Source organism: Bos indicus x Bos taurus, chromosome 16, assembly GCF_003369695.1.
Source record: "Bos indicus x Bos taurus breed Angus x Brahman F1 hybrid chromosome 16, Bos_hybrid_MaternalHap_v2.0, whole genome shotgun sequence".
In the NCBI taxonomy this organism is placed as follows: Eukaryota; Metazoa; Chordata; class Mammalia; order Artiodactyla; family Bovidae; genus Bos; species Bos indicus x Bos taurus.
Window position 1 is genome coordinate 46,278,483 of NC_040091.1, and position 20,217 is coordinate 46,298,699.

At 61.3% G+C, this 20,217-nt stretch overlaps 4 protein-coding genes across 16 annotated transcripts in view; 2 read left to right on the top strand and 2 right to left on the bottom strand.

The window, feature by feature from the left end:
• Window positions 1-5,775, top strand: part of PLEKHG5 (pleckstrin homology and RhoGEF domain containing G5) — a 52,310-nt gene extending 46,535 nt beyond the window's left edge. For 2 of the 5 annotated variants that reach the window (XM_027565039.1, XM_027565040.1), the window contains 11 exons: window positions 356-406; window positions 764-913; window positions 1,278-1,388; window positions 1,536-1,685; window positions 1,793-1,930; window positions 2,093-2,212; window positions 3,165-3,297; window positions 3,427-3,542; window positions 3,634-3,818; window positions 4,250-5,020; window positions 5,257-5,775. In XM_027565039.1, coding sequence (XP_027420840.1) covers window positions 356-406; window positions 764-913; window positions 1,278-1,388; window positions 1,536-1,685; window positions 1,793-1,930; window positions 2,093-2,212; window positions 3,165-3,297; window positions 3,427-3,542; window positions 3,634-3,818; window positions 4,250-5,020; window positions 5,257-5,266 — 1,935 coding nt within the window. In that variant the 3' untranslated portion in view covers window positions 5,267-5,775. Of the gene's footprint in view, window positions 1-355; window positions 407-763; window positions 914-1,277; window positions 1,389-1,535; window positions 1,686-1,792; window positions 1,931-2,092; window positions 2,213-3,164; window positions 3,298-3,426; window positions 3,543-3,633; window positions 3,819-4,249; window positions 5,025-5,256 lie in introns of those variants that run through there. The other 3 variants (XM_027565043.1, XM_027565042.1, XM_027565041.1) reach the window with 2 other exon arrangements.
• A 94-nt stretch (window positions 5,776-5,869) lies between these two features.
• TNFRSF25 (TNF receptor superfamily member 25) lies at window positions 5,870-10,807 on the top strand. Of its 6 annotated transcripts, none has more exons than XM_027565054.1 (9): window positions 5,870-7,108; window positions 7,301-7,435; window positions 7,824-7,991; window positions 8,080-8,158; window positions 8,886-8,941; window positions 9,028-9,147; window positions 9,353-9,390; window positions 9,964-10,027; window positions 10,211-10,807. In XM_027565054.1, the coding sequence occupies exons 1-9, from the start codon at window positions 6,859-6,861 to the stop codon at window positions 10,531-10,533; spliced, it is 1,233 nt and encodes a 410-aa protein (XP_027420855.1). In that variant the 5' UTR covers window positions 5,870-6,858; the 3' UTR covers window positions 10,534-10,807. The 6 variants fall into 6 exon arrangements, with proteins under 6 accessions (XP_027420855.1, XP_027420856.1, XP_027420851.1 ...); XM_027565055.1 differs by having other exon boundaries at window positions 9,356-9,390; XM_027565050.1 differs by having other exon boundaries at window positions 9,847-10,027; window positions 10,211-10,803.
• A 192-nt stretch (window positions 10,808-10,999) lies between these two features.
• Window positions 11,000-20,217, bottom strand: part of ESPN (espin) — a 34,185-nt gene continuing 24,967 nt past the window's right edge. For 2 of the 4 annotated variants that reach the window (XM_027565047.1, XM_027565045.1), the window contains 6 exons: window positions 19,469-19,495; window positions 18,196-18,341; window positions 17,849-18,112; window positions 13,142-13,221; window positions 13,038-13,049; window positions 11,000-11,891 (listed from right to left, as the gene is read on the bottom strand). In XM_027565047.1, the coding sequence (XP_027420848.1) occupies window positions 11,744-11,891; window positions 13,038-13,049; window positions 13,142-13,221; window positions 17,849-18,112; window positions 18,196-18,341; window positions 19,469-19,495 (677 nt within the window). In that variant the 3' untranslated portion in view covers window positions 11,000-11,743. The remainder of the gene's footprint in view (window positions 11,892-13,037; window positions 13,050-13,141; window positions 13,222-17,848; window positions 18,113-18,195; window positions 18,342-19,468; window positions 19,496-20,217) is intronic. The other 2 variants (XM_027565046.1, XM_027565044.1) reach the window with 1 other exon arrangement.
• LOC113906636 (espin-like protein) lies at window positions 13,653-16,295 on the bottom strand. The gene has a single exon (XM_027565048.1). It carries the CDS (start codon window positions 15,775-15,777, stop codon window positions 14,095-14,097), a length of 1,683 nt encoding a protein of 560 aa, XP_027420849.1. The 5' UTR covers window positions 15,778-16,295; the 3' UTR covers window positions 13,653-14,094.

The window sequence follows — 20,217 nt, forward strand, 5'->3', positions numbered from 1 at the left end:
GGAGCGGTATAGGGACTTTGATCTGGGGAAGCATCTGTCCTGGGCTTGTGGGCTCAAAGAAGGCACCCTCTGGGCAGAAACCAGAGAGAGCCAGGGCAGAGCTGGAGGAGAGAGTTCCAGATGTGGCCGCCAGGGCAGTGTGCCAGAGCGGCCCTCCAGGTGGGGCCTGGGTAGGGGGACCCCCAGCTGGGCCATGGAACTGGGTCTTTTCTCAAAGGGTGAACCCTTTCTGTCTCAGGCTGCCTCCGGCCTCCAGGATGGGGAAGGGGCGAAGGGAGCCTTAGAGTCTGGGTGGGGCATCGGGACAGGGAGCCCCCCACCCCGACTCCAGACGCAGTGCTCCTTGCCCCCACAGCTGTTCCTGTGCTGCCTCCTGAACCTGCAAGAGTCGGGACTGCTGTGTGAGGTGCCTCGCGGGGCCGGGGCGGGGGCGGTCCCAGGAAGTAACGGGGAGTGGGGAGGGGCTAAAGCCAGGGAGGGGCGGGACAGGGGCGGGGCTGACTGGTGGAGTGGGTAAGGGACCGGGCCTGGCATCTAATTGTGGACGTGGGATGATGCTGAAGAAAGCTCCGGGCGGGGCTAATGGGTAGAGTGAGAGGCGGGGAAGAGGATGGGCAGGGGGGGGGCCCGGCCCCTAACGGGATGGACCCCCCTAACGGCATGGGATGGTGCTGAAGAAGGCTGGGGTCGGGGCTGACAGGGCGGGAGAGAGATGGGTTGGGGCGGGGCCGAGCGCACCTCCACCACCAATCCCGCCCCCCAGGTGGAGGCGGACCGCCTGTTCAGCAACATCCCTGAGATCGCGCGGCTGCACCGTGGGCTGTGGGGCAGCGTGATGGCGCCGGTGCTGGAGAAGGCGCGGCGCACGCGGGCGCTTCTGCAGCCCGGGGATTTCCTCAAAGGCTTTAAGATGGTACGGATCAGATCGGACACACTCAGGGACACAGAGGCAGGGCTGGGGCGCCAATCCCGTCTGCCCAACACCCCAGCGCCCTCCCAACTGGTGGCCCGAATGACCCCTGGTGGTCAAGAGGCGTAGAATTCAGAGTCGGTCGCAGTGGTGTGAAACTCCACCTGACCGTGTGCCCTTGCTACCACCTGGCCGAGGCCGATCGCTTTCGCTGAGGCTCCGTTTGTTTCCTCGTGTGGAAAACGGGGATAATAAGCTTGCCCCCTGGTGGTCGGGGAGAGGCAATAAGGGAGGAGCGAGCGCGGGGCCCCCTCCCGCGGTGCGGGCGCGCGGTAACCGGTGCTGTGCCTGTTCCGCCCCGCGCCAGTTCGGCTCCCTCTTCAAGCCCTACGTCCGATACTGCATGGAGGAGGAGGGCTGCATGGAGTACATGCGCGGCCTGCTGCGCGACAATGACCTCTTCCGAACTTACATCACGGTGAGGGCGGGTGGGGCTCGCCGGGGGGCCAGGGCACTGCGCAATGGGCTCCCTCGGGCGGCAGGTGCCGGAGGGCATGGCGGTGGGCGCGGCCTGGGGGCCCGGGGCGGGGCCCACCCTGAGTCCCGCTCCGCCTCCCCGCTGCAGTGGGCCGAGAAGCACCAGCAGTGCCAGCGGCTCAAGCTGAGCGACATGCTGGCCAAGCCCCATCAGCGACTCACCAAGTACCCGCTGCTGCTCAAGTCGGTGCTAAGAAAGACCGACGAACCGCGCGCCAAGGAGGCCGTTGTCACTATGGTAACTGGGTCGCGGGCAGGGTAACTGGGTCGCGGGCAGGGTCCCTCCCTCTGGCTGGCGGCCCCTCCTGACCCGGTCCTTGAGCTGCCCTGGCCCGCCCGCCCTAGATCGGCTCGGTGGAGCGCTTCATCCACCACGTGAACGCGTGCATGCGGCAGCGCCAGGAGCGGCAGCGGCTGGCGGCCGTGGTGAGTCGCATCGACGCCTACGAGGTGGTGGAGGGCAGCAACGACGAGGTGGACAAGGTGGGTGCCTCCGTCTGTGTGGGGGTCCTTGGCCCTTCTGGGGGCGGGGAAGGGCCACACTGGCAGATGGGAGCTATACTGGGAATCTCATCTGAGGTCTCCCAGCTGAGATGAGGGGTCAGACCTTGACCTCTCTTGCCCCCCCCCAACCCCACCCCCCAGCTCCTGAAGGAATTTCTACATCTGGACCTGACAGCTCCCATCCCTGGTGCCTCCCCTGAGGAGACACGTCAGCTGCTGCTGGAAGGGAGCCTGAGGATGAAGGAGGGGAAGGACAGCAAGGTGACTCCAGGAACCTCTCCACACTCAGGGCCCTTGCCTCCTCCTTACCCTGTGGGGTTTGAACCACCCCTTCCTCGGGACCTCCCGGGCCCTAGTCAGTGATTCTTAGCTGCTCTGTCCCTTGGGTGGCAATTCAAAACTAGTGCCTTTATGTGAGGAATGACTGTTTTTTTTTTCTTGTTTTAAAATTATTTGTAATTGAAGGATAATCGCTTAACAATATTGTGTTGAGGGATGACTTTCTGCCTGCAGTTTACTTTTTACAAATACAGCAGCTGGATCCCGGCCATCAGGTGCCATTCTAGCCCACCTGTCAATGCCACAGTGTGTTCCTGTTGGGAGGGAGGGGCCCATTCTGTGAGCAGGCTGGGAATAGCCTAGAGTCTTGCTACAAAGCTATGAATTTTTCAAGCACTGTGTAACCCAGAGTCTGCAAATCATGATTTTTTAAAAAATTTATTTATATTTGGCTGCACTGGGTCTTCGTTGCTGCATGAGAGCTTTCTCTAGTTGCAGCGAGCCAGGATGACTCTCTAGTTTTGGTGCACAGGCTTCTCTTTGTGGTGGCTTCTCTTAGTTGCAGAGCACGGGCCCTAGTCGAACAAGCTTAGTTGCTCTGTGGCATGTGGGATCTTCCCCGACCAGGGATTGTACCAGTGTCCTCTGCATTGTAAGACGGATTCTTAATCAAGGAAGTCCTGCCAATCATGATTTTAAAACCACCTTCCTTTCCCTCTTTAATGTAAACTTTTAACTGGCATAAGTCACAAGTAAGTAGCTGGATGAGAGAAAGTCATCTTGTTCTTCATTTGAATGTTACTCTCAGTTCAGTGGGGGTGGAAGGAGACAGGTACTTGACACCAGTGCTCCCAGGGGAGGGTGCCTGCCTTGGCCCTGACCTCTGGCCTCTCCTGCTCTTCCTGCATTACCCTCCACCCCCCGCCATCTCCAGATGGACGTGTACTGCTTTCTCTTCACTGACCTGCTCTTGGTGACCAAGCCAGTGAAGAAGGCTGAGAGGACCAAGGTCATCAGGCCACCGCTGCTGGTGGACAAGATCGTGTGCCGGGAGCTTCGGGACCCAGGTGAGTTGGCCGGCTCCCAGCTCCTGGGTGGGACCTATGATGGGGGCGAGGGGTGCTGTGATGGGCAGGACCTACAGTGGGCTGGGGTCTTGGTCCCAGCTAGCACTGATTCGAGCCCTTCCTAACCAGGCTCCTTCCTCCTCATCTACCTGAACGAGTTCCACAGTGCTGTGGGGGCCTACACATTCCAGGCCAGTGGCCAGGCTTTGTGCCGTGGCTGGGTGGATGCCATCTACAATGCCCAGGTGAGAGCAGAGTGGTGGGCAGCCTGGCAGGGCAGCCTGGTGGGGTCTGCTGCTCACCAGCTGTGGGGCCCCTGTGCATGCCCATCTCCAGAACCAGCTGCAGCAGCTGCGTGTGCAGGAGCACCCAGGCGACCAGCAGCACCTGCAGAGCCTGGAAGAGGAGGAGGATGAGCGGGAGGAGGAGGAGGAGGAGGAAGGTGGGGGGAGTAGCACTTCGGCTGCCAGCTCCCCTACCATTCTGCGCAAAAGCAGCCACAGCCTTGACTCCCAGCACTGGTACGTTTGCCCAGGAGCACCCAGCAAGCTGGAGCAGAGCAGGTGCTCTGCCCCAGGACTCCTGACCCCAAGGCGACCAACACTGAGTGGGACCCCTTTCCCTGTGCATGGCTTTATGATATGAACCCAGTGGGCATGGGGAGGGGGATGGATCCCCACTAGCGGGGATGGCAAATGGATTTCAACTTGAGTGCCCACTCTGATCTATTAGTGGTAGCTGCCCAGAGCTGAGCTGAAGATTCTTAGACTATATCTGACAGCAGATACTGTGGTGATGACAGACGCCATTCCTGATACCTGTGTTTCGGGCTCACGTGCTGCCTGCTTGCAGTCTTTGAGCCTCAGACTCAGGAGGGCAGAGGCTCTCAACTTCTGTGTCCAGCCGTCTAGGCTTCCTTTAGCTGGACTGACTCCCCTCTCGGCCCCCACAGTGCCTCGGATGGCTCTACGGAAACCCTGGCCATGGTGGTGGTAGAGCCTGGGGAGTTGCTGTCCTCTCCTGAATTCAGGGGCGACCCCTTCAGCTCCCAGTCAGACGAGACCTCTCTCAGCACCACCGCCTCATCTGTCACTCCTACCAGCGAGCTTCTGCCCCTGGGCCCTGTGGATGGCCGCTCCTGCTCCATGGACTCCGCCTACGGCACCCTTTCCCCCACATCCCTGCAAGACTTTATGGCCCCAGCCCCCACGGTGGAGTCAGCACCCCGGCCCCCAGAGTTACCACCAGCCCCGTCACCCCCACCCTCGCCCCGCCTTCGCCGCCGCACTCCTGTCCAGCTGCTGCCCTGCCTGCCCCACCTGCTTAAGTCCAAATCCGAGGCCAGCCTCCTCCAGCTGCTGTCAGGGGCCACTACCCGCAGAGTGCCCCCAGCCCCGAGCCGCAGCCTGTCGGAAGTCTGCTTGGCTGCTACTGTCCCTGGCACAAGGACTCGGGGCTCCTGTCAGGAAGCTGGGCCCAGCTGGTATTGCCAGGGGGCACCTGGCCCTGGCCCCCAGCTGGCAGAGCTAGAGGGTAGAGCCCACTGCCCAGGTGGGGAGCCCGAAGGACCCACTAGGAGGAGCAGAGAGCTGTCCTCGGGGGCCTCGACCAGGGTCCAGCCTGAGCCTCCCCCGGGGATCTCGGCCCAGCACAGGAAGCTGACGCTGGCCCAGCTCTACCGAATCAGGACTACCCTGCTGCTTAACTCCACCCTCACTGCCTCGTGAGTGGCCTGGCCTGGGGTGGAGGACAGGTGGCCCAGTGTGCTGGGGGCATTGTCATGGCTGGGAACAGATGGCACTTGGGCACAGGGATGGGAGAGGGAGCCTGGGACCTGCCCCAGCATCTGGCGAGGATGTGCACAGTGGGCAGCGGTGAAGAAGCCTGAGAGGGTGGCCAGAGCCCCTCCGAATACCGTCAGCCAAGGAAGAACTCTCTCTCCCCTCCTCTCCACTGCAGGGAGGTCTGAGCAGAGGGAGGCCCCCAAGGGTGCCACTGACCAAGGGACAGCAGACAACATGCCTCCTGGGGTGTGCCAGCCCCTGCTCCAGCTGCTGCCTTAATGTGCACACGGGCCTGAGTGCCCAGCCGGACACCACCACCGCCCCCAAGGGCCCAATTTGCACTTTGCCAGACTGGATGGAAGTGGAGGAGGGCTCAGCAGAGGCCCAGGCTGCAGGGCCCCCCGACAGTCACCACTGTCACTAACCTGCCTGTTTCCCCACCCCCTAACCCCCAGCCTAGGCAGAGTCCTTTGCCCAATGCTCTCTGAATTCAGGACCTCCAGTCCTCTGGGCTGGACTCCAGGGCTGGGGTCCCAGGCAGCCCTTCCCTCCTCCACCATCTGGCGCCAAATGGGACGACGGTTCCCCTGCCTTTAGCCCCCTCCCCCTCTTCCAAGTCCTTGGGATGGGCTCTGTGTAAAGTTGCATATTTATTGAGCTTTTGATTCTTTTATAAAGACTTGTATATACTTCACTGGAAAGAGTCCTTTGCTTTTGGAATGCCCCCTTTCTGGACTCAGGTACACTCAGTGCTCCTCTGGGCTCCTGTCCCCTCCATCTGTGGTGGGCCACCGCTGGGCAAGACTGGGAGCACAAGGGACTTCGTGGGGGCAGAAATCGCCTGACCAGTACTCCCAAGGTCAGCCCTGTCCCCCGCCACAGCCATGAAGTCCACCACTAGGGCCCCCCACCAGGTGCCCTCCCCACATGGGGCCCTGGAGGGCCCTACCCCAAGCCACCCCTCTGAGCTGGCACCAGGGTGGGCCACGGGCTCAGGCTACTGAGCAGGTCCCCTTGGACTGCCTTCCAGGGCAGGGTCATGCTCTGTGTGGGGAGGGTGGGCCTCCCACCTGGGTTCTTCTGGCCCAAGCCCTCATGGCTGAGGGTGCCTCTGAGACCCGGAGAGGAGAGATTGCCTCTCTAGGAAGAGGTAGTCTCTGGGTTGAGCTAGAACCCAGGCTTGGGACCCGGATGCGGCCCCTCGTTATGGGCACGTTGCCCACCAGGTGCCTCAGGTGAGCTCAGGTGAGGGCTGGGGGCTCCTTTCCCGGCAGCCCCGCCCTAGCCCCCACCCCCGAGGCGGGCTCTTCAGGCGGGGCGGTCCTGAGGGCGCCGCGCTGGGCCCCACCCGCTGCGGGCGGAGCGGGGGAAGCCCGGTCTGGTCGAGGGCCCAGCGTGGCGCCCAGGGCCATGGAGCCGCGCCCGCGGCCCGGGACCTCTGCGGCGGCGGCGGCGGTGGTGAGTAGGGTCGCAGGGGCATGACCTCGAGCCGTGCCGGGGCCTGCCTGGGAAGGGGACGCGGGGGGGAGGGGAGAGCGGGTCGGCAGAGGAAGGGGACAGAGGATGGGAGGGTAGGGGAATGCATGCCTCTGGCTTCTGGGGACCCCGGCAGAGAAAAATCAGGGTCCCCCACCTTACCGCAAGCACGGGTCGGGGTGGGGCTGCCTGGTTCCTGCCCGGTGGAGGGCAACATGCGGGGCTGGCAGGAAGCCTGTAATCTGCTCCTCCCAAGCCCCATCTGTACCCAGGGGAAGGAAGTCAGTCTCACCCCCCACCCATGGGCACCTCCTCTGCTCAAGAACCTGGGAAATGGGCTGCTCTGAGGGCAAGCGCTAGGGTGGGAGAGACCGGGCAGAGAGAGGCCCCCGCCTGGGCAGCCAGGCTGGGAGTCAGCAGCCCCTGTCCCCAGGCCCTCCTCTTCCTGCTGCTGCTGGGTGCCCGGGCCAGCACCCCCAGCCCCCGGTGTGACTGCGGCCACAGCTTCCCAAAGCGGAGTGGTCTGGGCTGCTGCAAGGGCTGTCCAGCAGGTGAGGGGCTGAAGGGGTGGGAGGGACATGGGAGGAAGTGAGGGCTGACCACAGACAGGTGAGGGTTAGGTGGGGCTGGGGAGTGGAGGTAGGCAGGCTAGGGATGAAGGGAGGGGAGGCTGAAAGTGGAGCCAGAGATGGGGGGAGGGGCAGGTGGAAGCCCCCTTTGACTGACCGCACTGGGTTCCACAGGGCACTACCTGAAGGCCCCCTGCACAAAGCCTTGTGGCGTGGCCACCTGCCTCCCCTGTCCGCAGGGCACCTTTCTGGCCCGGGAAAACCACTACGAAACCCGCTGTGCCCGCTGCCAGGCCTGTGATGAGCTGGGTGAGGGGCTGCCTAGTGCTGGGGGTGGGGGGTGCTTGAGGACTCGTCTGGCCAGGGTCTTTCTGAAGGAAGCGGCTGGCTCAAGCCCAGCCTTTGGGTAGGAAGCCCCTGTGCCCAGCCCATGCCACCACATGCCACGCCATGCTGAGGCCTCCACCCTGGTCCTGCCTCAGGATGTCTTTCTGCCCTCTCATCCTGTGACCTTCCTGTCTCTGTGCCCCAGCCTCTGGTCTGTGATGATCCCCACACTTCTCTCACTTTGGGGGCAGTCCTGTCTCTGGTCTCTGCATCTCCATTCTCCAGGGGACCTGTCCCACCTCTCTATGGGGGTCTCTGGCTCTGACAGCCTCTGCTCTCCCTGGTCTCCCCAATCCCCTGTTCCCACCAGCCCCCCAGATGGCCCTGAGGAACTGCTCAGCAGTGGCAGACACCCACTGTGGCTGCAGGCCAGGCTGGTTCATGGACTGCATGGTCAGCCAGTGCCGGCATGGTTCCCCCTTTCGCTGCCGCCCATGCACAGACTGTGGGGCCCTGCACCGGCACACGCAGACACCTTGTGAGTACCCTCATTCTGGGCTCCCACACCCCACCCCATCCCACCTCCTCCTCTCCCATCCTGACCCACAGCATCTCCTGGACCATAGGTTCTAGCAGAGACACCCACTGTGGGACCTGCCTGCCTGGCTTCTATGAATATGACAAGAGCTGCGTGTCCTGTCCCACGTAACTTCCTGGCTGCCCGGGGCCGGGGGAAGGGAGGCTGGGAGCAGAGTGGGGGTCGAGGGGCAGGGAAGAGGGAACTCAGTTCTATGGTAGATGGGCCCCACTTCAGACAAACTTTGAATGGTAAAGAGAAATCTGAATTTACCTTACGTCAGATAAGTAAGGGGGCATGTCTCTACTTTATGTCATACTTTCCTCTAGTAGTCCTTCCGGCCCTATATTAAGGATAGGATGTGTCACTTAGAGAGTCACGTTAATGTAGTTTCAAAACTTGGCCTGAGGCTCAAGATCTGCCCCTGGTTCCTTGAGGCATCTTGAGCAAGTTACTTCAATCTGTTGGCTCCCCATCTGAACAGGGGGGTGTTAGTAGGCTCCCCCAGGGCTATGGTTAAGGGGAGATTAGTCACTCATTTGCTCACCAAGTTTCTTGAGTATCTACTATTTCCAGACACTGTTCCAGGTACTAGGGAAACAGCAGGGAACAAAACAGGCAAATCCCAGAGTTGACATTTTAGTGCCCCTCTGTCTAGTCTAGATGCTCAGTAAGTGGTATTTGTTGCTATTGTATGAACACTGGTGACATTTCAGCAGTACTTTGGGAACATTCTTGGGTAGAGGGAGACTCTCAGGAGGGTAGGGCCTCCAGGGTGGAGAAGATGTTGGGTGGTCATGAGCAGTCTTCCTGGTGTGTACCTCACCCTCCACACATTTCCCCCTCCCCTTGCAGGAGCACCCTTGGGAGCTGTCCTGAGCCCTGCGTGGCTGTCTGTGGCTGGAGGCAGAGTATGTGGTGAACTGGAAATGCCAGTGGGAGAGCTGGGATGGGCCACAGGGAGGCCGGGGGATGGCTACCACCCGCCACCCACCAGCTGCTCTTTCAGTGTTCTGGGTGCAGATGCTCGTGGCAGGCCTGGTGGTCCCACTCCTGCTTGGTGCCACCCTGACCTACACATACCACCGCTGCCATCCTTGCAAGGCCATAGGTCCTGGTAAGTGCACGTACGAACACACACACACTCTGAGAGGCCTGGGGTCAGGATGGGTAGCCCACAGCCCATTGGGCCTGGCTTTGGTGGGTAAACTGAGGCAGAGAGTGATGGGAGTGGGGTACAGAGGAACCCAAGAAGGAGCTGGGCTAGCACCCAGGTTCAAGTGCCTTGCCTGATTGTTCATTAGACTCTCTGTGTCTCTCAGCAGATGACACTGGTGTGGAGGTCTGGACCCCCCTACAGGTGAGATTCTCAGTAGCTAGTATTCTGGGAGGAGCCGTGAGCAAGTCTCCTGGAGCTGAGAGGTTGGGCCTTATTATAACTCAGATCCCAGGCACTGAAGAGACCTAACAAACACATAGGCCAAGTTATCAGTGAATGAAGGCATCTCTGAGAAGCTCTGAGCCTACAGGGTCCAGATAGGTAAACAGGAGTGCCCAGTTCAGTAGGATGAACAGGAGGCCTATGCCAGGGTTGGGGGAATAAGGAGAGGGCAGCAGGGGCAGGGCATTCCGGACAGAGGACAGGGCTCCTCTCCTGGGTCACAGTGAAGAGGGTACAGTTGCACAGAGGAGGTGGAATGGGAGATGTGTCTACTGACTGAGTCGGGGTGCCCACTCCTGCTGAGAGACCCCGGCACGGGCAAGAGCCTTGCTAAGCAAGCAAGGCTGAGCCGGGGGGGTCTCTCTTGGCTTCCAGACCACCCATCTCTCACCCCCGGACAGCGGCCCTGCCCTTCTGGTGACACCCAGCAGCAGTGAGAAGGTGTGCCCTGTCCATTTGGTAGGCCACAGCTGTACTTCTGGCTCTCCCCAGACCCAGGAGGCACCCTGCCTGGAGGCCACATGGTCCTGGGACCAGCTGCCCAGCAGAGCTCCTGGTAAGGGATTTCAGTGACCTGAGAGATTGACCCCTTCTCCTGAATCTGGGGTGATAAGCTGTGATTTCCTGTGGACACTTGCCCACATCCCCTAATGGGCCAGGTGGACCTTCCTGCCCTGTTTGGCCCCTGTCCCTTGCCCCTACCAGCACCCTCCATTGACTTTCTCTGGCCTGCCCGCAGGCCTGCCGCCCCCGCCCTCGCCAGCGCCCCCTGCAGGCTCGGCGGCCGCCACGCTCCAGCCTGGCCCGCAGCTCTACGATGTGATGGACGCCGTGCCCGCGCGGCGTTGGAAGGAGTTCATGCGCACGCTAGGGTTGCGCGAGGCGGAGATCGAGGCGGTGGAGGTGGAGGTCGGCCGCTTCCGCGACCAGCAGTACGAGATGCTCAAGCGCTGGCGCCAGCAGCAGCACGCGGGCTTGGGCGCCGTCTACGCGGCCCTGGAGCGCATGGGGCTGGACGGCTGCGCAGAGGACCTGCGGAGCCGCCTACAGCGCGGCCCGTGACGCCGGGGTCCACCCACCACTTCGGGGCTCTTGGTGGCCCTTGCAGAAGCCCTAAGTACGGTTACTTAATGCGTGTAGACATTTAATGTCACTTATTAAGCCCCTGGCACGGCTCTGCGTAGCAGCGCCAGCCAGCCTCACACTTGAGCGCCCCCAGGGGTCCAGTTAAGGCGAGGCAGCGCCAACGAGGATCAGGCGGGCGTCGAGGCTGCTCAGCTGTTTCTCGGCTTGTATTTGGTTGAGGCCTCGGTATTAAATCTATGAAGAAAAGCTACAGCTTGGTGTTTCCGCGGGGCTAGGGGTGTTAAATGGCCCAGACTTGGTTTCCGAAGGGCCAGAAGTCTTGCCATTCATGGCGAAGGCCAGTGTGACCCTCATCCCAAGCCTCCCCCTCCCGCTCAGCCGTTGGCCCAGTTACCCCGAGGAGAGGAAGTCGCGGTGTCGGCGAGTGAGAGTGAGCATGGGCCCCGGGCGGCTGAGAGAGCTTTAATGGGGGTGCGAGATAGCGGGGATCGGGGAGGCAGCAGTTGGGAGACACAGCTTTAGGGTCCCTCGTCCTCTGCTCACTCCACCAGGGCAGTGAAAGGGTCCGGGGAGGTGCGGGGCCTGGCTGGGGACGGCGCGCAGACTTGAGGGTGGTGGGGCGCCCGGAGCGGCAACTCCGTTCCTACGACGGGCAGTTTGCAGTTTTCACCGTTTCTGGTAAACATGACTGAGAGGAAACCCTCGGCGGGGATGGGAAATGCGGCCGGGGCTGGGCCGGGCGTCGATCTGGGTCAGGAAGGGAGGAAAACCCCTTCCCCGAGCGCTGGGCCTGCCTCCGCCCAGGATGCGCCAGCGACGTGGGTTCCGGGGTGCGGGGGAGGGGGCGGCAGCCGGGCGCGCGCCCCGCAGGAAAACAAAGTCATCACCCACGGAGCTCGGGAAGAGCTCTGCACACTTTGACATTCAACGAACATGCAAATATATGTAAGTAGGCATGCAAATAAGCAGCATCTTTTTTTGCGTCAACAGCTTGGGCACTTTTTCTGGGCGGCGGCGGCAGCGGCCGCGCTCCAGCGTCGCCCAGGACTGGGGATGCGGAGGCGGGGTCGGGGTCAAGGAAGGGTTTCAGCGCGGGAGGGGAGGGCGGCGCGGCTCCCAGCCGTTCCGCCTGGGCCCGGCAGGCCGGGGCGGGTCTGGGGGCACCCCCGAGCTCGCGAGGCTGCGTCTAGTACTTAGCGATGTCCCCCTTCTTCAAAATGATCTGTCGCTGCCAGGGCGCCAGCTTGCTCTCGTCGTAGCCCAGCGTCCGCAGCTTCTCCGACTGCTCTTTCTCCCGCTGCATCTCCTCTTGCTTCTGTCTCTCCTCCTGTTTCCTAGGCATGGCGTGGGGGCAGAAGCCCGGGCAAAGGTGAGAGGGTGGGCCAGGCCCCGCGCGGGGTCAGCGGTGGCAAGGAGTGGGTTACTAAGGGCAGGGGCTGGGTTGCTGAGGACAGAGGCACTCGTTTCATGGGTTGTAGGGGCAGAAGGGGATTGGGGACAGGGGTTGGGTTAGGAGGCATGTGGGTGGGATTGCTGGGGACAGAGGGGCTTGACTAGGGGCAGACTGGGGTCACCGCGGGGGGATGTTGAATACATAGGAGTTGGGTGAGTGAGACTGTGGCTGGGTTATTGCTGACCGGGTGTTTCTAGAAAGTGCTGAGACACAGTGTGGCAGAGGATGAGGAGGGGGTGGTGTGGGGGAAGGGCATGAAATTATTGGGGCTAGGACCTGAGTTCCTGGGACTGGGGTAGGGCTGCTGGGCAGAAGGACCACATTTTTGGGAGACAGGTGCTGGGTAACTGGGAACAGGTTATTAGAACATGGCTAGATCTGCACTGGTGATGAGGCTAAGCTTCATCAGCATCTTTGTTCCCCTTAAGACTAAGCACGTGTGGCTGTTGAGCATTTGAAATGCTGGGACTGAGATGCACTGTGGGCTCAAAATGTTCATTCCATCTTCCAGACTTAGTTTTTAAAAAGAGTGTAAGACATCTCAATTTTTATAATTACTATCACTGGGTTACATAAAATATACTATTAAGTTCACTCATATCTTTATTTTTTTCACTGTGGCTGCTAGAAAATTTGTGGCTCAAATGATACCTCTATCACACAGCACTTGGCTAGATGACTAGGGGTAAAAACTAAAGAATTAAGGGACATACATTTTGTTAAAAATTTGAGGGACAGATTCTCTAGGTTATTGATACCGAGGCTGGGTTAACTGCAGGGCAGAGAGGCTAGGTTAATGGGAGAGGGCTGGGTAATTGGGGGTACAGGTTATTACAGGATAAGAGCTAGACTTTGGGGGGCAGTGGATACGTTACTAGTGTCTGGTAGCATTATTGGGAGCAAAGATGCTGTGCAAACAGGGTTGAGTGACAAGGGGAAATGCTCACGATGGTCCTAGATGAAGAGGCCAAAGGACTGGGACTGGGTGGGGGGAAGGGACACAGGTTGGGCCCAGCCCCACACTCACCGCTTCTGCTCCCTGGAAGAAAAAAGAGATAGTGTTGGTTGGTACCACCACCTCAGGGACACAATCAAGACACCTTGCTGAACCCCAAGTCTACCCGAGCTCACCTCTCATCTTCTAGCTTCTTCCGCAGGATGTCCCGCCTCCAGGCAGGCATGCTGGCCAGCCAGGCCTCCTCCTGCTCCTCCTGCAACACAGCATAGCATGGGCTGGGAGATGGGGGCCAGCACCCCCACCCAGGGAACCTTTTTGAGTCAGGGACAACGAGTTGCAGGAAGAGACCTTTCTGTAGGGCAAATGGATGAAGACTCAGGCCCCAGTGTCCTAGAGGGGCGCCAGAGAGTCAAGAGCTGAGTGCAGAAGTAGAAGAGCCTCAGAGGAGATTCCCCACAGGGTTGGATGGATAGATGGCTCCAGGCCCATGACCCAGAATCTCTGGGCAGACTCATACTTGGGCCCCCATAGTTCCTGCCAGCTCAGAGAGGCTCAGACTGGTCCCTGGTGCCACTGAGAAGGAACTTCTGGCCCATGCCTATCCTATTCTGAAAGGCGGGAGACACCAGCTCAACAATTGTGCGGCTGCAGTGACACCATGCGGGGAGGATCCACACAGGCAGCTTACAGCAAAGACTTTTATTACTTGCATGTTACAGAGGAGAAAGAGTCTGGACACATCAAATGAAAACTGCACATGTGGCTCCCCTGACCTCAGCCAAAGAGGTCGCTCTGAACTCCAGTGAAAAATGAAAGCCACAGGGCCCCAAGGGGGACCCACAGTCCCCCACTCACAGGGGCTGCTGTTTCCACCTGGCTCCACACGGAGCCAGGCATTGCTGCAGAGCCAAAGGGGGACACCAGGTTGACCCTGTGCTCTGCCCTGCCGATTCCTGCCAACACCCCACAATCGGCCACTAAAGGCTGAGACAGCCTGGTCCTGGACACTCTGGCTTTTCCAAGGCCATTCGTCCTGTCCTGGTTTCTTCCTGCCCTTCTGGAGGGGATTAGACAAGCATCCAGGCCCAGGTTAAGACACTTGAGGGTAAATTCCGGATCCTCTGGCTCAGATATCAAAGAGTTCTGCCTCCTTCTCCTTCCAGAAGGAGAAGCTCCGGTCGATGTACCGGCAGATGTCCTCATTGCTGAACTCGCCCATCTCAGACACCAGCTCCAGAGGGTCTTCGGAACTAGGAGGGACCGACGTCGGGGGAGGCGCGGGCGGGGGTGAAGGCGGGGGCAGCCGCGCAGGGGTAGGCGCCTCGGGCTGCCCCTCTGGCCAGTTCCCTGCCTGAGCTGTACTGGCCTCTTCCATTGGTTCCCTCTCATCCTTATCTGTCCCTTCCTTTTGCTCCTTCTCTGCCTCTTCTCCCCGAGCCGGTTCAGCCTCCGGGCTGTCTTCGAAGAACTGTCGTCTGAGGTCCTCGAAGCCGTCGCTCCAGCTGCGCCGGCCAGCCTCCACCTCCTCGATCACCACGCGGTGGAAGAGACGGATGAGTTCCCACGGGTGGCTGCCCAGCCGGTCGAACATCTCGTAGCACAGCAGGTGGCGGAACTTGCGCTCCTCGCGGCTCAGGCCCATTTCGAGCAGCTGGAAGTAGCCGAGCATGAAGAGGTCCAGCGTGAGGCTGTCGTAGCGCCGGGGCGCGCTGCCGTCGAGGGGCGGCAAGAAGTGCTCTGGCCAGTACAAGCCGTGCGCCAGGGCCCGGCCGGGGGGCTGGCGGGCCGGCACCTGCCTCAGCAGGCTCCGCCAGTGGCCCAGCAGCTTGCCCACCACCTGCCGCTGCTTCAGCAGGCGCAGCAGCCGCTCGTCCGGGCCATCGCCTGCCGGCGGCCAGGAGACAGCAGCGGCCTCTGGGCCGGGGTCGGCGCCGGCGCCCGCAGCCACCACGCGCGGCAGGAGTCTGCGCAGGCGCACCTGGGCGTGGTGCCCGGGGCCGCGGAAGGTCGACTTGCGCCAGTGCTCTAGGAAGAGGTAGACAATGCGCTCCTTGCGCATGTCAATGTAGTCCTGGACGCCGCGCAGCTCGGTGGAGGACGGCGGCCTGCGCGCCAGCTGCTCGGGCCCTGGCAGCGCCGCCTGGCGGCCCGGCGCCACGGGCGCATCCAGGACGCCCACGTACTCGCCAGCGGCCGGCAGGCCGTTGGTGGTGGCGGCGACGGCGGCGCTCGGCTCGCTGGGGCTGGCCACCGCGTAGTCCTCCTCGAGGATGGGCTCGCGGTCCGGCGCGCTGGCAGGCAGCGAGAGCTTCCGGCGCGGGCCTCGCGGGGGCTCCGAGCCCAGGGCGCGTCGCTCGTACATGGTGCGGAGGTGCCGCACGGAGACGCCGCACTCGAGGATCTCGCGCGCCACGGCCTCGCGGCACCAGCTGAGCGAATGCGAGCGGCCCAGGCAGAGCGGGCCTGGCCGCCAGGGGGCGTCAATCAGCGGCGGCAGCGGCTGGCCCGTGTCGGCAGCCAGGAGCTCGGCCGGGTGTGCTGGCCGTCCGCCCAGCGCGGCCAGCAGCGAGGCCATGCTCTTGAGCAGCACGGAGATCTTGCTGCACCAGGCGGGCAGGCTGGCGGCGCGGCCGTGCATGCGGCGTGGGTCGACCGTGAAGCGCGGCGCCGACAGGGCGGCCGAGATGGGCAGCAGTTGCTCCAGCTCCAGCTCCAGCTGCTCCAGGCGCGCCTCCAGCTTCTGCGCCTTGTGCAGCACCTGCAGGTTCTCGATTTGCTGCTCGATGCGAAGGATGTCGGCCTCGGTCATGAGTTCCCCGAAGGGCCCGAGGATGGCGTTGTGCTCGCGGGAGTACCTCCAGCCCTCGCGGGGGTAGCAGCAGGAGCTGGTGGCCGTCAGCTAAGGCGGGGAAGACAAGAGAGGGGAGGGGGGCGCGTCTCCCTCCGGCCCGGCTCCCGCGACGGTCGCCGGGGGGCGCTATTTGCATGTCCTGGGTGGTGTAATGGCTCCGCGGGGCTGCGTTTGCAGGGGCGGGCCGCGCCTGGCCGGCGGAAGATTATGCTGGGACGAAGCTTCGGCCCAGGCCGCCGCTCCAGGCGCTGGGCAGTGTCCGCTTTGGTCGCTGGCAGAGACACACAGCCGGGCGTTGGGCGCTGTTGCAGAGGCAGGGCCGGCGGATGGGGTCTCCACACCTGGTTTGGTCGCTCATTACACCACCGAAGGAACATGCAAAAGGCGTTGAAGCTGCGACAGACGGCAGTCCTCTCCCTCCCCATCCAAGGTCTGCGATTTGAGGCCAGATCCCAGGGAGGCCGCTCCTCACTCCAGACAGATGACCCCCCCTAATCAAAGCCCCCTGCAGCCAAGCCCTCCCTGTCTATGCCATCGGTTTTAGTGCTGAATGAGAGGCTGCTAAAGAACCTGTGGCTTCCACTCCTATTCCCACCCACTCTGACTCCTAGAATAACACAACTGATAGAGCTAGGCTCGCCAGGCACTTTCTTAGAGTCTCATCTGTTCCTCATTCTACACTTTTCCAGCGGGGTGGAGGGAGGGGCTGCCATCACTTCACAGGCGTACCAATCCATCCTGGCCAGTACAGTCCCACTTAGGAACATGTTTCCCACATACAAATATGATGATGCCTCAACTTTCAAAGAAGCATCTATACATGAATCTGTGTTTTGGCTGGTTTCTATTATTAAGTTTATTTCCCTGAATTCTATATACCTGCTTCGCTTGCCAGAAGGTGAGTGCTTTAAAGGTAGATACTGTGACTTGTACATGTGCGCTCCACTACTTGGCTTTCGCTTGGCACTCAATAGATACTTATTGAATAGAAGTTTAAAAAAAAATGATGATGCCACTTGACCACTCAGTCCCACTCCCAGGCTCCCCACTGCTCTAGGAGAAAGTCCATTTTCTTCAAAGCCAGGCCTCGGTGACCTGACCAGGACTGACATCTCCAGCTCCACCCCTTGGAGCCACCACACCCGCTCTGATTCCCAGACCTCCCTTGTCCTTCCTACTTGCTCTTTGCTCCACTCTTTTCTCTGTCCCCTTCTTCCTAATCTTCCACATCTACCTTAGACATCACTTTCTCCTAAGCCCACCCCAAACCCAAATATTAATAGGCTGGTGGGTCTCAGGTTGCCCAGTCCTCTGCCCTCCCCATCAGAGCACCTCCTCATTTGACCTGTTTTGTCTCCCTGGGGGCATTTATTACACTACTAAGGTGCTGTGTTTGGTTATTGGTTGACACCCCACCCCCACCCCCACAGCCACCTTGAGAGCAGGCCCTGACATATTCACTGTGAATCCCCAGTGGATACAACAGTGTGCGAAAAACAAGACAGTGCCCAGGGGATATTTGTTCAGCAGATGAAGGGCAAACTATCCTGCCAGCCAGTGATGGTGACAGATGAGAAGCCTGAGGCTGGATGAGGCAGTTCACGAAAGGAGCCCAGGGCAGTCTGACTATGACCAAAAGCCTATTGGCTGCTCCTACCATTACTAGGATGAGTCAGCCTCACCTGAGAGTTTGTCGGAAGTGAAGAAGCCCAGCCCCACCCAGAGCACCTGAACCACAATAGTCATGGTAACAGGATCACAAGCGATTTGAGGGCACTTTAGAGCTTGATGAACATTGCCTTCTTGTCAAGGGACAGGCAGTTGGGAGCTGGTGGGGGTAGTGCTGGCGGTGGAGACTGGGAACACTCCCAGAAGAGGGGTGGTGGTGGTCCAACCCTGCTTTTTCCCAAAGGTCGTGGGAACCGTTTGAGGCTGAAAGGGCCCGAGCAGGTTGGGGGATGGTGTGGGGGAGGGGCGACGGGCCCAGGTACAGACCCCAGGGCGCTCTGGGACGCCCTTCCCCACCCACCTTCCGCCTCTGCTCCTCCTCCTCCTGCATCTTCAGCTGCAGCTTGCGCACCATCACCTGGCGCTTCCACTCGGGGATGGGCCGGCCCTGCTCGTCGTACGTGGGGATGAGCGCCTCCACGTCCAGCTGCACGCCCGGCGCAGGGGTGGCGGGGGGCGCCGGCGCCACGCTGCCATTGAGCAATGGCTGGGACCCCACGGCCGGCGGGGTGGGGCTCCGGGCCCGTGATGGTGCCGGCGACACCGGCGGCAGCGGCGATCCCGGCTGCGGGGAGAAGCGGCGGGGCTGAGTGCTGGGCAAACAGGAGTGAAGGGGACCGGGGCGGGGCCGCCTGTCGCGTCTCCTACCTGGGAGGCCGGCTGCCCACTGCCGGAGAACACCGTGGTCAGCCCTTTGCTCTGCGGCGTGGGCTTCAGACTCTTGCCCGCCTTGATCTCAGCCAGCAGCTCCGAATTGTCGCCCGTCGGGGACATCATGTTGAAAGACTTGGTGCCTGGGCGGAGGCAGGAGAGGAGACGCTGGCCCGGTGTGGGGCCCGCACTCCCACCGCCCCCTACCTGCCCTCTGCTGCCGCCTCCCCAAGTCAGCTCGGGCCCCGGCCTTCCCTTGGGCTCAGAGGGCAGCTCTCCAGGTCCTGCCCCTCCACCCCAGCAGCTCTCAGGGACCCCAGAGGCGGGTCCTCCTTGGCTGGCAGCCTGTGCGGCCCCACCATCCTCCCGGCCCTACTCACGGGGTGTGGGGCCCCCCCCTGGAGGCCCCTGGGAGTTCATGATGGCTCCTGGGCCGGCCCTGGGGACTCTAGTGAATGTCTCCACCCAGCTCCAAAACACTACCTGGGGCCAGCCACCTGACCTTTGTCCCAGGTTCCCTGGCGCAGCCCTACCAGGGTGGAGTCTCCCATCTGACCCTCTCTGCATCAGCAAAGCCCAGTGACCCTTGGACTGAGTCACCTGGAGCTTCCCTGGCTCTAGACACCGGACCCTGGATCCCACAACCTGGCTGGTCCCCTCCCACCTTCCCCACACACGCCCAAAGACAGACACCCGCGCAGACAGACACACTGGTTGCAAGCCCGGAGCACAGTTATGGCAAAGCGCAGCTCACTTCTGGCGGCTCCAGGAGAGCCGAGCCCTAACTAAGGATATGGGATGGGGGCACTTAGGAAGAAGGGCCAAGCGGATGACATGCAAATGCGTGGCGCGGAGTTTGCATTTTCCGACGAGGCCGGCGGTGGCGACCGGGGTTTGAAGAGGGTTGTCTTTCGAGCCGGAGGAGGGGTCAGGACTCGGTGAGGGGAAAAAAGCGGGAACCAACAGCTTCTAGGTCCCCGGGGCTGGGGATCCCCGAGCACAGTAGTGGGAGGAGGAAAAAAGACAAAAGTGCTGATGGGTGCCCGCTGCCGGCTCATTTCTTTAGGCTACATTGTCAGCCGGGCACAGAATGCGCATGCGCAGGTGGGAGTAGTGGCGGTCCAGCCGGTGGCGTCCGGCACCCCTCACCTGCCGGCCCCTCCTCCTGTCCTTTCCTCAAGCCCCCAGCCCCACCAGCCGGACTTTTTCTGAGCCTGCCCTGTGCCCCGCCCCCGCGCCTCAGCCAGGAGCCGCGCACGCAGCTACTCACTCTTCCTGTGTCTCAGGACTCTCACTTCTAGGGACGGAGAGGAGAGAAGCGACAGCGAAGTTAGGGGAGGGAGGGGGCTGGGGTGAAGCCAGGACAGCAGGGAAAGCGGGAGGAGGGGAGGGAAGGAGATGCCCAGAGAAGCCAGGGAGAGGAGGAACTTTGCGGTCCATCTGCCCCTGGCTCAGGCTGCGCTGGGGCTCCACAAGGTGGTCTGCTCAGTTCTCAGCTTTGTTGGTGCCCTGAGAGCTGGGCTGGGCTGCCATGGGCCCTGGCCCCCCTCACCAGGGCCTCAATCTTGGCATTGGTTGGGATAGGGCACCCAGCCCAGGCTCTGCTGCGAAGGGGTGTGTGGAGAAGCCCAGAGTCCATTTTTCTTCTGTTCTTAGCTTCAGCCTTGCTCCACACTGCCAAGGGAAGACACTGACCCCAAAGCTGGAGGTGCAACTGATGGTGAACATGCTACCATGGCTCCAGTCTGAAGGGGCTGTGGCTCCACAGGTACCCAAGGGTGGCCCTACCTGGAATCCTGCTGCAGCCTCATGCCCTAGTCAGGGAGATGAAGCTTTGGATGGTGGTTTTAACCATGATCTGGTGCCGAGTGGCTGGGTGAGGAAGGCATCTCCGCCACCCACTGAGGCTGGAATGGAAGCATCAGCACCCAGATACCACCTCCTGGGCCTGCTGGGGGCCCTGACATGCAGGGAGCCCCACATTTCAGAAAAGAAGCCCGGGAATCCTGGTCATTGGTC

What these genes read in the sequence shown, in the direction of transcription:
- TNFRSF25 (XM_027565050.1), top strand. Translation starts at nt 6,859, where the DNA reads ATGGGCACCTCCTCTGCTCAAGAACCTGGGAAATGGGCTGCTCTGAGG. An exon ending in TTGCAAGGCCATAGGTCCTG is followed by an intron (nt 9,148 to 9,352) that starts GTAAGTGCACGT and finishes TGTGTCTCTCAG; the next exon opens with CAGATGACACTGGTGTGGAG. An exon ending in AGGTCTGGACCCCCCTACAG is followed by an intron (nt 9,391 to 9,846) that starts GTGAGATTCTCA and finishes CTTGGCTTCCAG; the next exon opens with ACCACCCATCTCTCACCCCC.
- LOC113906636 (XM_027565048.1), bottom strand. Translation starts at nt 15,777, where the DNA reads ATGACCGAGGCCGACATCCTTCGCATCGAGCAGCAAATCGAGAACCTG.